Source organism: Oryzias latipes, chromosome 13 (assembly GCF_053564925.1).
Source record: "Oryzias latipes strain Hd-rR chromosome 13, Olatipes_Hd-rR_3.1".
Lineage (NCBI taxonomy): Eukaryota > Metazoa > Chordata > Actinopteri > Beloniformes > Adrianichthyidae > Oryzias > Oryzias latipes.
The window spans coordinates 11,647,596-11,662,674 of record NC_136249.1 but is presented as its reverse complement, the minus strand read 5'-3'; the positions used below and the strand labels follow the sequence as shown (position 1 = coordinate 11,662,674).

At 39.4% G+C, this 15,079-nt stretch overlaps 2 protein-coding genes across 3 annotated transcripts in view; one reads left to right on the top strand and one right to left on the bottom strand.

Annotated features, from left to right (window-relative positions):
* Positions 1-15,079, top strand: part of veph1 (ventricular zone expressed PH domain-containing 1) — a 76,150-nt gene that overhangs the window by 19,481 nt on the left and 41,590 nt on the right. The window lies entirely within an intron of this gene.
* Positions 4,513-13,876, bottom strand: ptx3a (pentraxin 3, long a). Its single transcript, XM_004075832.5, has 4 exons — positions 13,602-13,876; positions 11,523-11,682; positions 9,608-10,026; positions 4,513-6,176 (listed from the first exon to the last, which is right to left on the bottom strand). The coding sequence occupies exons 1-4, from the start codon at positions 13,732-13,734 to the stop codon at positions 5,539-5,541; spliced, it is 1,350 nt and encodes a 449-aa protein (XP_004075880.1). The 5' UTR covers positions 13,735-13,876; the 3' UTR covers positions 4,513-5,538.

Sequence of the window (15,079 nt, the reverse complement as noted above, 5' to 3'; positions counted from 1 at the left end):
GTTGCTTCTACTTTATTGTTAGGTGTAGTTTGGGGCTCTTCTGTATTCTTTGTGAAACAGTTTTTGAAATAAAAAAAGATCATGAACTTCTACAAAATAAATTAGAACAGCCGCTCAAAAAAATCAATTATTGTAGACCCATCTACAAAAAAAGAATGTTTTAAAAGATAAGTAGATCTTAATAACTGAGGTCAGAGTGCATGTTGGGAAAGTTCTAAATATTCAGTTGATCGACAGAATTTTGTATACTGAATTGATCTACATATTTGGCATTGTTGGGTGTATTTCAATAATTTACATAAAATCCAATTTTGATTTTAATAGAGAAAATGTCATTGTCTTTTGGTCCCCCCCCCCCCCCCCCCGGGATTTTTTTTTTTTTGCGTGCCCCCCCACACACACACACACTCACTCACTGACTGCGGTGACAATATATTAGGTTAGTATCTATGAAAATTTTGTAAAAATTCCTAAAATTGTATCTTTTAACATTAACAAAAGAAAGAAAGCAATATGAATTAACTTCAACTCCAGATTCTTCTGGAGGAAGAACAGGAAGAAGGAAGTCAGGGCATCTTGCCTATCCCCATATGGATGGATGGATGGATGGATGGATGGATGGATGGATGGATGGATGGATGGATGGATGGATGGATGGATGGATGGATGGATGGATGGGTGGATGGATGGATGGATGGATGGATGGATGGATGGATGGATGGATGGATGGATGGATGGATGGATGGATGGATGGGATTAACCAATTGATTGGAAATCTCTCTGAATTTTACATTTTCAGCGCCTAAAAAAAAAATTCAGAGAGATTTCCTAAAGGATTAAGGCTGGCACATCCTGCTGTGAGATATCTATGAAGGCTTATTTATTCAGGATGGTTCCATGAAGTCTTTTGGACAAGAGGTTTAACTTAAAAAACTAAGTCCAAATGACCCTTTCCAAAGATTTCTGCTGTAAGATTTTTTAATGGTGAAAGAAACCAACACTTTGTGTCCCCCTGTCCAGGTCCAGGGACTATAATGTTTCAACCTCACAATGTGTTTCTTAAACTGGCCTTCTGTACAATCCAGCTCTGAAACCTCAGCATAAACACAAGGGTGAGCTTGATGGGTTGGTTATGTGTTCAGAAAAAAAAACGGACCACACACGCATGTATAAATATCTTAAACAAATTATTTAAATGCAACATGTTTGTTTTAAAGCAACATTTTTGTACGATGTTGTTTAAGTTCAGTGTACAGTGAGTTTAAGAGCAGGTGTGGCGCCAGCAGCAGGATACAGTGAAGATTTTATGGCTGCAGCAGTCATCATGGGATGCCTCCTGCACACAGACAGACTTTCAGGAGGCCTTCCTTTGGCCTTTTGCAGAATTAGAGGCCGGGGTTTGTTCCACCTAAAAGAATAAGTTTCACTAATGAGCCCATATTGGCACACTATACAGTGAGGCGTTCACAAATCTGTAAAATATGTCTGTTTAGATTATTCTTCTTTTTTAAGTGTGCAGAAGCTGAAATACTTTAGGTATGAAATTATTATTAGGTAAGATCTCTAGTTTTTCTAAAACAAAAAAAAATCTAAAGAATGATTTCTGCATTTTTTATTATTGCTTAATCTAACTACAGTTGTTTTAGTTTACCGATTTGTTTTTAAAGTGACACTTGACAGGTACGTTTCTATGATTTTGCTCTAATTACTGCTAATCCAACCAATAATAATGAATAAAATGCTGGGCAGATGTTTGATTGCTTTTATACTTCTGTAAGCTTGTGTTTTATAGACAGGAAGTGCAGGTTTGCCAGGTGAGGCAATACTGCCTCACCTGGAGGCAGTATTGCCTTAAACTAGTTAGACCAGGAATGAAAAAGACAATTGAAGAAGAAAACCAGCCAGAAAACTGAAATATAATTAAGTTAATTGTGATTTTTCTTTTTAATCAAAACAAATTTACTTATAATGGTGTAGGTTCTAAGGACAGTTGAAGAAATCAAAATAGATAAATAAATAAAAATGAAATGATTTCTGATCTAAACTCCAGACTGTGTGGTGGCAGTAATGAACCACAAAGCTGTATGGCAACTGCCATTTTACAACAGAAGAAGAAAACCAGCTGGTTTTTTGTCTAGACCGGGGGTCAGCAACCCGCGGCTCAGGAGCCGTATGCGTCTCTTTAGCGCTACCTTAGTGGCTCCCTGGAGCATTTTCAAAAATGTTTGAAAATGTAAAAAGCTGGGGGAGAGAAATATATTTTTTGTTTTAATATGATTTCTGTAGAAGACACAAATATTCTTAACGTTTTTCAATCCTACAAGAATGTGTAGATAAATATGGAATTTCAACATTTCTGTCAACGAAGATTTGCGTCATAACCTGCGTCACACCTTTCTACCAGCAGGGCAGCGGACTGCTAGGCAGGTGGCTGATGTAAATGAACCACCGTCAGGTCCGTGCATTGCTTGATGAAGTTGAAAGCGAATATTCTGACCTCCTGCTACACAACAAAGTCCGATGACTGTCCAGGGGTGACGTTTTGTGTCACTTTGTCGTCTGTTTCGTTTCGAACACGTGAAAACATTCGTGAAAAGCAAAGACCTGCTGAACTACCCGCAACTGGAGGATACTGTGGCTCGAAAAGCTGTGACAAGCCACCTAAACGAGCTGAATGAAAGTCTCCAGGTGCCGCAAATGCTTGAAGCTGTTTTGTCATTCGAGCGCAAACTGACTGTCTTTACCAGAGATGTACAGCGAAGAAGAGAAGAGGATGCGTGGCTGTGTTTTACCCTTGCACTGACTTGCTTGGCATTTGCGCAGAAATCAAAGTCAACTGTATTAATTTGATTTTATATACTTTACCTTTTCAAGAGGCTGTTGTTTTATTTTTTATAAACGCAGGCTGCGATTTATTGCACTCTGTTTAATTCCCAGAGAGGGGCACGTTCCATTTTGTTGTTTTTGTTCGAATCCTCAAAATAAAAATGACATAAAAAAATCGGATTTCTTTATTATATTTCTTTTATTTTATGAAAGCAATGACACATAATTCATTAATATTGTTATGAAGTTAAACTTGCACAACAGAGAAGTCACGTGACTCGTCGTTCTCCGCAGAATGCACTGCAGGGCAAATAAACATTTAATCGTTAATGCTCATAATCTATTTGTAGCAACTTAGTCATTTTGATAGTAGGCCAATGTGGATACATATTGCATGCGTTGCCTTCATTACAAGGCTTAAATAAGGCTTTTAATATTTTGCGGCTCCAGACATATTTGTTTGTTTGTTTTTTGTTTTTTTTGGTCCAAAATGGCTCTTTCAACATTTTGGGTTGCCGACCCCTAGTCTAGACCATCTTTATCCACCAAACAATTACCCACTTCTTCATTTACACTACAGTCACTAAACTCCATGTCTCTAGGGCTGTCATCTTGTTATTTATTTATTTTTATTTTTTACCTTTCCTTACCTGCTGATTACCTGGAACAGGTTTGTTTGTTTTGATGGTAAGAAGCTACAAATCCTGGTTTAGTTGGAAAATAAGCAGTTTTTCTGGCCTTTGATACACGAGATTTACATTTATTTAGATTCACACGATAAAACCCTTTTTTTCCCAGCTGCTTTAGTTGAAATTACAGAGTTATTATCATAATAAGCAGCAACACTCACATTTGCTCCTTGAGTTAAAAAAAACAAACAAAAATAATGTGTCCCAGCATAATCACTAAATGTGTGGGACGTCAAAGCTCTTAATGGTGTTGCCCAAGTTTTGAGGTCTGCCAACTTTTATCTTCATCTGCTCAGGTTACAACGCAAACAAACTTTTATTTAACGCTATTATTATTCAGGAGTTTGTGGTGTATTGGTTCCTTTGATTTTTTTTTAACCTTTTTTTGCCTTCTCTTTATTTATTATGTAAATTTGTTGTCTGTAGAGGACATTTCTAAACCTGAATATCTCCCAACTACTGCTTGCTACTGAATTAACTATTGTTGTTATCTAGAGAAGCATTTGGGGCTTTCCAATTATATTAAATGTGAAGGGGTGGGGCTCTGGGAATTAGAGTTTGGTGGTATTTAAAGAAAATTGAATAGACTTTCTTTTTTTCTGTGGTAGTCATGCAGTTAAAGCACTTTGGCACACTAATTATATTATAAAGTGCTATATAAAAAAAGTTACTTTATTTTTTTATTCCTTCCCGACAGAATGAAAAAATGAAATAACTTTATTGATATAGCCTTTTGACAATGTCGAGGCAACCTAATGAAATTATAAAGTTCTATATAAATAAAGTTATGTTTTTTTTATTCCTGACAGAATGGAAAAAAAACTTTATTTATATAGCACTCTGACACTGTCGAGGCACCCTGAAGGTGTTTTAAAGTGCTATATAAATAAAGTTATTTCATTTTTTTGATTCCTGACAGAACAAAGGAAGTCCATTATTTCACTGCAAACAGGAATAGATGAATAACAAAGTAGAATAAAATAAAATAAAAACAATATTTCTAAAACACTGCAGTTTTATTTTTACATGTACATTGATTGCTAATGTTCTAATCTTCTTCTCGTCTAATACAGGTTATGTTTATGCACAAATTACATTCAGATCCTTTTTTTCCACAAGAAGAAATCGACATTATGTTACAAAGCACAACAAAGACACTGTAAACATTCACCTCACTGTCTTTCATTTACTGAACAGTTTACCCATTTTACATTAAAAGAAACACAGAAAAATTACTCTAAATTAAATGAACCAACTAATAAAGAAATAAAAACAAGTTTTACCTTTACTTTTAAAGACTTTAGAGAAAATTCATTTTAAATAGTAATGTCTCAAGTTATTAAAGTTATAAATGAGGGGATAATAAAGGAAAAATACAGCAGCTTTCAGTCACTGGAGAACTGATCAACATAAAGATAAGCTGTTGAATCATTTTTTTAAACTTTGTTTTGCCTGCAGCGGCATTGATGTCATGACTAAGAATTCTGCAAGACTTCATTGCATCACTGTGGTAATGAGCCCTATAAAAAGGGAATTTGTTTCAGTTTGATGCCATTGGTATGTAAACCTTAAATTATAAGGAAACTATATTACAGGATAATTTCTTTTCACAGTCTGTGTCCTCCTCCTCACCTCTTCTGCATGGCTGTCAGTTGACTGCTCTGTTTGCTGGCTCAGAAGCTGCTCTGCTTTACAAAGGACTCTTTGTTTTTTAGGCAAACTCTTATTAAACCTTTGTGGCTTGTCTCCTGCTGAAATGTAGGTTTGTCTTGTTGAATGCGTCTCAGTGTCGCGGCATCAGTTCTGAAGTAACTGCTTCAGTCTCTCGCAGCGATGGATGTTTGAAAAACATTCAAAGGCAGTTTGTTTCTTGGACTGGTGGTGTTTGAAGCCTCTTTCTTTGAGGGGGGTAGCATGGAAATGCTAAATATGAAAGTACAAGGAGAAACGGTGGAGTGGTAGCTTCAGCATGAGCTTAAAATCGAATCCCAGTGTTTTAGTTTCACTGTTTTGACGGCGGGATTCAGTAGACAAACTGTGCACCTCCGTGGGGCACCATTTCACTAAAGCTCCAGGCCACCATGTTACCTCTCTGCTGGCAGCCCTGGCCCCCCCTCTGAGCAAGCTGAGAAATCTCCTCCTCTGTCAGCTCCCTGTCCCACATGTTCACCCCCGTCATCTTCCCGACAAATGCCAGTTTAGGATTGCATCCTTCCTCGAATCCTGGAAAGCTGCCTCCGCAGCAGCTGCTTCTTTCCTGCCCCAGCTGGACCAACCCGCCATCAGGTAAGATGTGTCCTTCGGCCACTCCAGGTGTAGAGGCCACCTTTTTGCCATCCGCCCACAGCTTTGCCTGACCCTGCTCGGATGACCACTCCCCGCACAAGTGGCTCCACTGCCCTGGCACCACCACGCCCTGTGCTTCCACCAGGTGAGCTTCTCCGCCAACAGTGAAGAGGAGGGAGGTTTGAGCGAGCAGCAGCTGGATCTCATACGGGTTCTGACGGCTTCCGTAGGAGAACAGCACGGTTTTGTTGGACGTGGCTGTCAGCTTCACCCACATGCAGACGGTGAAGGAGGACAGGGAGAGAGGAGCATCTGGAACCACCATAACGTAGATCCGGCGAGAGCGCATTGGGAACAGGAGGGCCATCTCACAGCCTGAAGACAATAAATGGTCAGAACGGTTATTAAATAAACTCTTTTTTTTGTTAAACATTATTTAAAAACCACAAGCAGAAGACGTATGAACAGCAAGATTGGTTCTGGATCTCTTGAAACAATCTCTACTTATACAAACAACAAACTCTACTTATACCTCAGTTAATTATCACTGTATTTAATTAATTGTATTTAATTAAGCATATATGATTTAAGTGACTTTTTTGTTACTTTTTTGTTTTGTTTTCTGTCTTTTTAATCTATGCATTTCATCATTTCTGTAATGAGTTTGATAAATATGTGTAAATTCTTTATTGCTTTGACTACAATGCTTCAAATAAATCAATAAAATCAATCACAAGTTCTGGTTCATTGTTTGACATTTACACAGTATTCACACTTTTCCATATGATTAATTACAACATTTAGCCCACTGAGAAGTTTATTGAGATTTATTGAAAAACAAAATGGGCAATTGTCTTTGTGTCTTAACACTCTTAAAACTGTTTTAAAGGAAGCTTTTCCTCAATGATGCCTTTAGTCACCTGCACCTGTACAGGGATTGACCGATGCAGTTTCATTGTGGCTCGTACGGCCACGTTAAGGGACATCATGAAAATGGAATGTACCATTGTCATGCATGTGGTAAATGTATTGTGAAGAACTCCTAATGTAAGGCATATGACTTATGACCTACAGTGGATGCTGTTGTGCGGTGCCCTTACACCACACTGCAGTCATTAGTAAGGTGGATGTACTGGCTCCTCACTGAACGCATGCAAATGCTAGACATACGGAGTGTGCATGTGATGCGTAGGTTTCCTACACAAATGTAAGCTCTGATTGTCTAATTTTCAAATTTCCAACAGGGTGCACGCAAAGAGCCCAGACTTATCACGTGAACAGCACTAATGAGCTCCTTGCACATTGCACAGGATTTTGGGGTGTTGAAATCCTTTAAAAAATCAGTACGACACGCCTACGTCTCACCCATGTCACCCTTACCTAGCGTGTTGTACAAATGTTCGCCATGACTTGTTGCCAACATGCTTGGAGAAAAAAGTGTGCATGAATATTTTCTCTCTACTGGCGGTAAAATAAGAGGCTGCCCAGCAGTTTACGATCTTAATGTGGGGCATCTGAATGACCCGCCCAGGTTTGCCACATTTATCGCCTGGAGACTAAACAGAAAAGGACACGGGTCATCCACTGTGAATGTATGCTGTGCACTCTTTTGACTGTCTTTGCCTAACTAAAACTCACAAGAGCTCATTTGTTGCGCTCTAGTTTTTAAAGTACAGTTCTGACTTCCACACATCTAAACTTTCTGCTTGTTGTTTTTTTTTTTTTTTTTTTGCTCTTTCTGGCTAGCACACCGCTCGCTGACACACTTCCAGCCTCCTAAAGCTGTAGGTCCCAAATATTGATGTTGCACATGGCTCAGGTTACACTCAGGAATAATATGGAGGGGAAAAAACCCGAAAGTGTGCTTCCATCTGTTTCTGCTTTTCTCTGCTTCCCCTGGTGCTTCCATGAGGTTTCTGTTGGGACTGGCTAATGAGTGCACTCCTCTGAGCTCTGTAAACTGTGGTGGCCAACATTTCTTGTCGTTTAAAAAAAGGAAATCTAAGATAGTAGTAACAAAAATACAATGCCTACATGGATGAACATCTTGTCAGAATGGGTTTTCATCTTTGATCTATTCTAAAAGCATTCCCATGAAGTGGGAATTATGATTATGCTGTTTTTAGCGCATATCAAAAACCCTGTGTCGTTTTTTTTGGACATCGTTTCTGAAGAGTGGCAGGAGTTCATTAAAAATTTGCCTCTAAATTGTGGGTGGGACTGTTGGTGCACAGCAAGCCCGTAGGGGTGTGACGATAACCGCATCACTGCACTTTTTTCTTTTGGAAAGTTTTTTTTTTTTGAAAGTTCTGCATGTGGTGCGTGATTGGAACTATAATAAACACATTAAACACATTCATCTTTGCTGATAATTTACTTTTTCTGCTAGTCCTGTGTTCAGACTTCAAGGGTTTCTGGGGGAAACCTTTTATTACTGTTCTTCACTCCCTGCGCTGCGCCGTGCTGCGCGACTGTCACTCCCTCTACGCTGCACACGGCACGCTCCCTCTACTCACACACACGCGTGCGGTTTCAGAAGCACATACACGTCCTCATTCTAAAACAGAAGTTTCCGTCTTGCGAGGAAATACGACAAATTTACTGCGTTCTAATTATTAATTTCCATTGTATTCATTTTCATTACAAGCTGCGCGCGTTCTTGAGTGCGCGACGCGGCCCCCCGCCGGAGGATTTTGTGTTGGGGGAGGGGTTTATTGCTGTACTCCTTCACTTTGTAACACCAAACATGAACGCGCACTGTTAGAGTGCGGTGAATATCATTACATGTTTTGTTTTGGGAACTATTTTGTGCAGCGCAACGTTACGTGTTTGCATAAACAAAGGCGGAGCCTCCTGTCCCGCGTTCTTCATGGGTGTCAGGCTTCATGGCTACCGGAAAGGTGACAAAGTGTCTGCAGTCTCGTTTATTACTGGGCAATAAATAATATTCTGAGTGGATGTCTGTACCAGAGAGCACAGGTGAAGGCTCGCTTGCAGCTCTCGAGCGGTCCACTGCAGAAGAATCAACACACACCCCCAACACACTTGTGTGCTCTCCTTCCTCCTACACACGCAGCGCTGACACACACACACATAGTAATCTACAACACCTATATAGTTAGTTCATTATTTAGATATGTAGTAGTTAGTTGTTACTGTTATTTGTTAATAAAGAACACTGCGTTGCAATTGAATTCTTTTGCGACGTGGCCGCAAGGGGATTTTGGGTTTGGCGGAGGGGGGGCTGCGGTTAACCGCGACACCCTGCCCTCTGCTGGTTCATCACCACGGTGATCAAAAATCCCACACCGTCACAGCTCTACAAGCCTGCTCCCCTTCCCCTCCCTGTTGTTAAAAGCTCAGAGTACAGGGAGCTTGTGGCCCGCCTGACGTATTTTCTACGTCACAAATACCCTCTTTGTCAAACAGCATTTTATTGTCTGCTCCTGATTCACAACAATATCACATTAGGAAATACTCAGAAAGGCAATTTTAAGCTTAATTTTTTTTATACATGTGCTCCATAATCAGAATAATGCTAAAAGAACACGTTAAAAACACTAAAAACATGATTTTTATCAGAGTGGGTCTTTAAAAGGTAGATTACTACTTAATCAGGACATCAGAGACAGAGGAAGGAGAACTATTTTGGACACAAACATGTTTGATGCCTAATTTCAAAGCAAGCCCAGACAGAGATGAGGAACTGGCCTCAATATGTCAAAACAGGGAGAGAAAGCACCTAGATGTAGAACGATCATGGAGATAAAAAACGGGGAAAGATGTGAAAATAATGGATGTCTTACCTGCTGGTAGGTATCTTTGCCTCGACCAGTTTTGCACATCCTCCAGCTTCGCTTGAAGCTCCTGCAGCTGAGTCTCCACAACATCTAAAGCACACTGTGAGGTGACTTCTTGATCTCTGTGTCCACTTCCTCCTCCTGGGAGCTGAAACCCAGCCTTGGTGTTGATCCCCGTGCCACTTCCTGGGCCGCCGAAGCAGCTGCTCTCTAGCTTGCTGAGCCGGGACGTTTGGGTTTGCGCTGTAGAAAGAAGCTGCTGCAGCATTGTGTCCACGTAGTTGGAATGGTCAGCAGCAGAGGCCAAGTCTCTGAATTTAAAGCTCTCCAGGGTTTCCTTCAGACGGCCCTCCAGCTCCAGGGCTGTCCGTCTTACTGCTGTCTCCATTTCCGCCCCACAGGACCCAGCGTTCTGGGCCACAAACCTGACCGGAGACACACACACATCTTCTCTGCTCAGGAACTTTCATCTTTAAAATATTGAGCAATGTAAAATGGCCCAACTGTCACATGATTTTAAACAATGATGAAAAAAGGGAACTGTAGACTTGTCTTTGTTAATCTTTCTTCTTCATTGAAATTTCATGTTACGCTCATTTGGAAGGCCATTGAGACGACTGTTGTGAATTTGGGCTAGACAAATAAAATTGAAATGGATTGAATTCAATCTTAAATTAAACCAACCCAATGAACGACAATAGACTGTGCTTTTCGTTTGAATGGCTCTGTAGAGGTGCCAACGATGCCATCCTTACCAACAAGGGTAAAACGACTGTAAGGCTCCACTCATTTATTCAGAATTCACCAGTGGCACATTGCATCAAAAAAACAAAACATGTCCAGTCTCTCAAGGAAAGTTACTAACTTCAAAATAAAATCAAAATTTGTTCTTTAAATTTAAAATAAAACATCGCCAACAATACACAATAAAAGTGACACATAAATAAAACGCTTACAGGAACAATAATTATGCAAAGTAAAACTGTCTTCTTTTTATTAATTACTTGTCTCTCCAATGTCTATTAGTTGGAATTTATAGTGTTGCTAGTTCTCCTTGTTTCGGTGTCTATAGGAGCACTAAGCTGTTAGGTAATAAACATACATTTATTTACTTTTAATGTTTTTCTCCAAATACATGGAGCAAACTTTTAACATTTTAGCTAAATAAATAAATAAAACTGGAAACAAGTTGCATTAAAAGACCATTTTTAAAGACTCCTCCAATTAAAATTATGTTTTTGGTGTTTTGAACATGTTCTTGTTGCATTTTCTCATGATGGAGAACATCATGGATCGTACTGGGCGGGCCACAAACTCTCTGCTCCGCTCCATTGTAGGTATACAAAATAGATCCATGTACGTCTTAGTTTTCCCCTTAAGAACCCATTGTGCTATCGGTAGTAACAAAAAAATATCAGAAATGTGTTTAGTGGTCCACTTGTTCTGTAGTGTCTTCTACATCATTTCATTTTTCAGGAAAATTGTTCTCATGGGTTAAAACTGTACGTTTAGATAGCTCCAGTATTGCTCGCCATTTTTGTTGCACCGCTAAGGTTAGGTTGGGAGCATAAGGGGCTGTGAGCTAGCTCAAGGTCGCGTAAACGGAGAGCTCTCAGCAGCGAGGAAGGTAAGGGGGACAGAATTTCTCAGTGCCAACTCAGGTGAATTTCTGATCAACTCTTGCTGCTCTGCAGTAACTATGTCCTAGAAAACAACACGGATTTTTTTTTGGCTAAAAATGGCATAATTAAAAGCCCACTGGGAATGATTTTAAAAGAGACCAAAAAAATGATCAGAGTGAAATCTTTAAGTATAAAATCTTAGATGTTGGTATTTTAACAATGTACATAAAATCATTTCTGACAAATTTTTTTGACCATGTTGTTAAAATTCCCATTGTTTTTTTATTTCTTAAACCAACCTCATAAGTTCACTTAGCAGTGAATCCATCTTCCCCTTAACCATGTCGTCGGCATATTGAAGGAGCATGTTCTCCCTCATCTGACTGTCCTCCAGCATGGTAAAGATTTTATCCCATTTAGTCAGGTCTTGAGAACTGCAGGGGACGGAACTCATGGTCGCTACAGAGAGGAATCATTTAAGAGTTGGTTAGAAAAGAATTCAAATATTGGATTTGATCAATTAGTTTATAATAAGCATTAACTGACAATACAACAAAAAAATCACATATATATCAAACTTATCAGAAATAAAGAAATGCCTTGATTTAAAAAAAAAGAAGAAAAATTAATAAGAATGTAAGAAGAAATATCAGTGTAATTACTCATACTCATGAAGAGAGATCTTTGCAGTGATGCAACAATACACACTTAGATCACAGTAGAATATTTATGGAATTTTTAAAAAATCTATGAGTTCCTTCCCACAACCTCTGCTACTATTTCTTTGCCAAAGGCATCATTTATTTACTATGATTCTATCTCTCTTTTTTGCATGTGATGAGAAGAGAAATCCCTTTTCATTGTAAATCAACTGAACTTTAGGGAAGATTTTGTTGGAGGAACAGTCGGTTCTTAGTCCAGGAAAAGAATCTCAGCAAGCAGGTAAAATGAAGAAACAAAGAGGGGTTTCAAACTGCAGGGAGAGCCATGAGAGCTGCAGAAGAATCGCTTCAGCAACCAGAAGCTCAGCCTCCTGCTTTTCCTGTGAGCTTATCCCTGTGCTGCGATTGAGGAGAGGGATGGAAGGAAAAAGATGGGAGGACCCGAGGAGAGATGGGGAGAAATAACACAAGAAGGTGGAGGGATGTGACAAAGCTGGGGAGGGGAAAAGGGCCTAAGAGTGGAGGTGCAGTTTACACATGCTGGTATGGTTAAGCTCTGAGTCTTTCATTGTTCACTTATTCCAGAGGGACTTTATTTCTGGGCTCTGTTGGTGTTTTTAAAACGCCAATCGATGGTCTCCATGGGTCAATACTTGCTTTGAGCTTGATCCTTGAAAACAAAAAGAGATTTAATCTACATAAATGTTTATTTTGTATTTTTTCTTGGTTATAAAGCTTGGATAGAGAACATACATGTAATGCTTCATTATGTCTGCTGAATGTCAGCCTGACATCCGTGTGAAACTGAACTGTGTCATGACCTCCTTCACGTTGGCCATTAATTCAGATTCCACTCACAGATTCTGATGTTTGAAGGGGTCAGATGCAGTGACCTGCATCCCCCCCCACGCTTCCAGTCTCCCTCACACACCTGCAAGCAGACGTGATCGGAGCTATTCTACCCCTTGTCCAACATTTTTGATGTCTTTTTCAATCCCCTCCTTCCCTCTTTTCCCTTTAATTTGTGGACATAATTTAAAGCTCGCCAACATCCCCTTCGTTTTTCTAAATGTCAATCACTTCCAGTCATATTATGGACGACGTGACTGTTTCCCTGCCTGTTAACCTCTGGGGCTGCAATTATACCTCCTGCCAGACTTGAAACAACAAACAAATGCAGGATGGAAGCTGTGCTGGGGGGGGGCCCAGGCAGTCACCCCTCCACAACACATTCACGCTTTCTTGTTCAGCACCCAAACGGTTGATTTTAGAAACAGATCAGGGAAGAGGTTGCAGCAAAACGATCGGTGAGAGTTCAGATATCAGCAGAATGAATAAAAACAGCACTGATGCTAAAATAGCAGGACTTTTCTTCCAGCATCCTCAACAAATTACAAAAGCAAGAGTATTGCTGGGGATGTTATTTTAATCCATATAGTTGAATGATAAGAAAAAAAATCTGTTTTTTGGCCACTTCTTGCCGTTTCTGTCCAACATGGGTTTTTGATTCCCACACTGAAGTAATTTGTGTTTTGCTGCTTGCCTGCAGCGCTGTTTGTCAGTGACGACAATCCCTGATGTAAATCAATGCCCTGCTTTTCCCTCTCAACAAAACGAAAAACCCCAAACAACAGTTTGATGCTTTACAACTGCTCGACATTGCAGGATGCATAGAAAGAAGCATCTTTTAGCCACATAAAGAGGTTGAACACTTACGTTCTGGTGTTTCTCCATCTGTGATTTCATTGAAGTAAGAGTAGTTAACTTCAATATCATCTTCAAAGGCAAGAGTTGCGCTCATGAACCTGGCCAGCACACACAGCAACTGGTAGAGCCTCCACGAAAACATGCTGAAGCCGCCCGGGACTTTAGGAGAGACTGGTTACCTGTGAAAGTAAGCAAAAGCGTCTGCTTTCTGGCTGCCTCACACGTCCACCTCTCTGTTTTTCAACCCCTCATACTGTATTCAGCCCTCCTCCTCCTAATGACTCTCCACCTCTTCCTCCATCTCTGTGTCTGCTGGGTTTTTTTCTCCAGCTAAATGCTGAGCAATCCTTTGTCAGGAAGCCCACTGTTTCATAGCCTCGTGGTTTCTCCACATTCCTCAACACAATTAATAACATATATAGTTCACACAAAACCTGTCTGCCTTAATCCATTCCTGCACGCATCTTAAAGATTTTTCTGATGGTATGTTATGAAAGGAGATACATTTATGGTGTGGTCATGAAAAGGAGCTGTTTGTACTCTGATTGTGGGCCAGTTTTTGTGTGTTCTGAAGGTAAATCCTACATTTAGCCCGTCCCTTTGGAAATGAGTCAAAAATTGTAAAAAAGTTGAAACGCTTTCTTTAAAAAAAGCAAATTATATCTACCAATGGGGTTAGATAAACTGTCTTAACAAGACTTCTTATTTTAGGAAAAAATGTCTAGTCTCTGAGATGTACTTTCACAAAGTAAGATTATTTTGCTATTGAGAAGCTTTCATAATAAGATTATTTTTCTTGCAAGATAGAAAATAAGACATTTTCTTTCTTGAAACGAAGGTTTTTTTTACTTTCCTAAGATTCATTTTTTGCAATTAATATATATTATTTAATATTCCGTTTGTACATCTGCAAATGACCAGGAAAGATGGATGACAGGACAATTGTAAGTTAATCTAAACACATTTTTGAAAGTCCCACTCCGATCATTGTTTGACAAGCTTAGAAACGAAATGTTTACGTTTGCTCCTGATTGACTAAAGAAATAATCAGAAATGCAGTTTTAAGCTTAATTTTCTTACTACATGGCCATGTTAACATGTTAACAATGCAAAAAACATAATTTTCATTGATGTGGGTCCCTAAGGGATAAAATAAATGCTAAGTGGAGCAATGATCTATTTTTTCTTGCTAAAACATTTTTAAAACCTGTAGCTGTAGCAGACGAGAACTGGTTCTAAATCCTCCTATATCTTGGCCATATCTTCAGTAATAAATCTGAGGAAAATCTATTTAGGTTTTCTGTCGAGGTAAACAAAAACAGAGCTTTTAAATTATGATATCTGTGAGGACAAAATCCTTGGACTTCTGATATTCTTTTATAGACAAAGAACCTTTAAAGATGATGTTGGTAGCTGTCTGATCAGCTCTTTCCGATTTTAGTTCAATCAAAACTTTCAACTCAGAGGAAACCACCAGTTGTTGAAAT

Excerpts from the sequence above, each read along its gene's own strand:
- ptx3a (XM_004075832.5), bottom strand. The coding sequence starts at position 13,734 with ATGTTTTCGTGGAGGCTCTACCAGTTGCTGTGTGTGCTGGCCAGGTTC. Across the intron at positions 11,683-13,601 it reads AGATGGAGAAACACCAGAAC|CGACCATGAGTTCCGTCCCC; the intron begins GTAAGTGTTCAA and ends TCCTCTCTGTAG. Across the intron at positions 6,177-9,607 it reads GCAAAGATACCTACCAGCAG|GCTGTGAGATGGCCCTCCTG; the intron begins GTAAGACATCCA and ends TATTGTCTTCAG.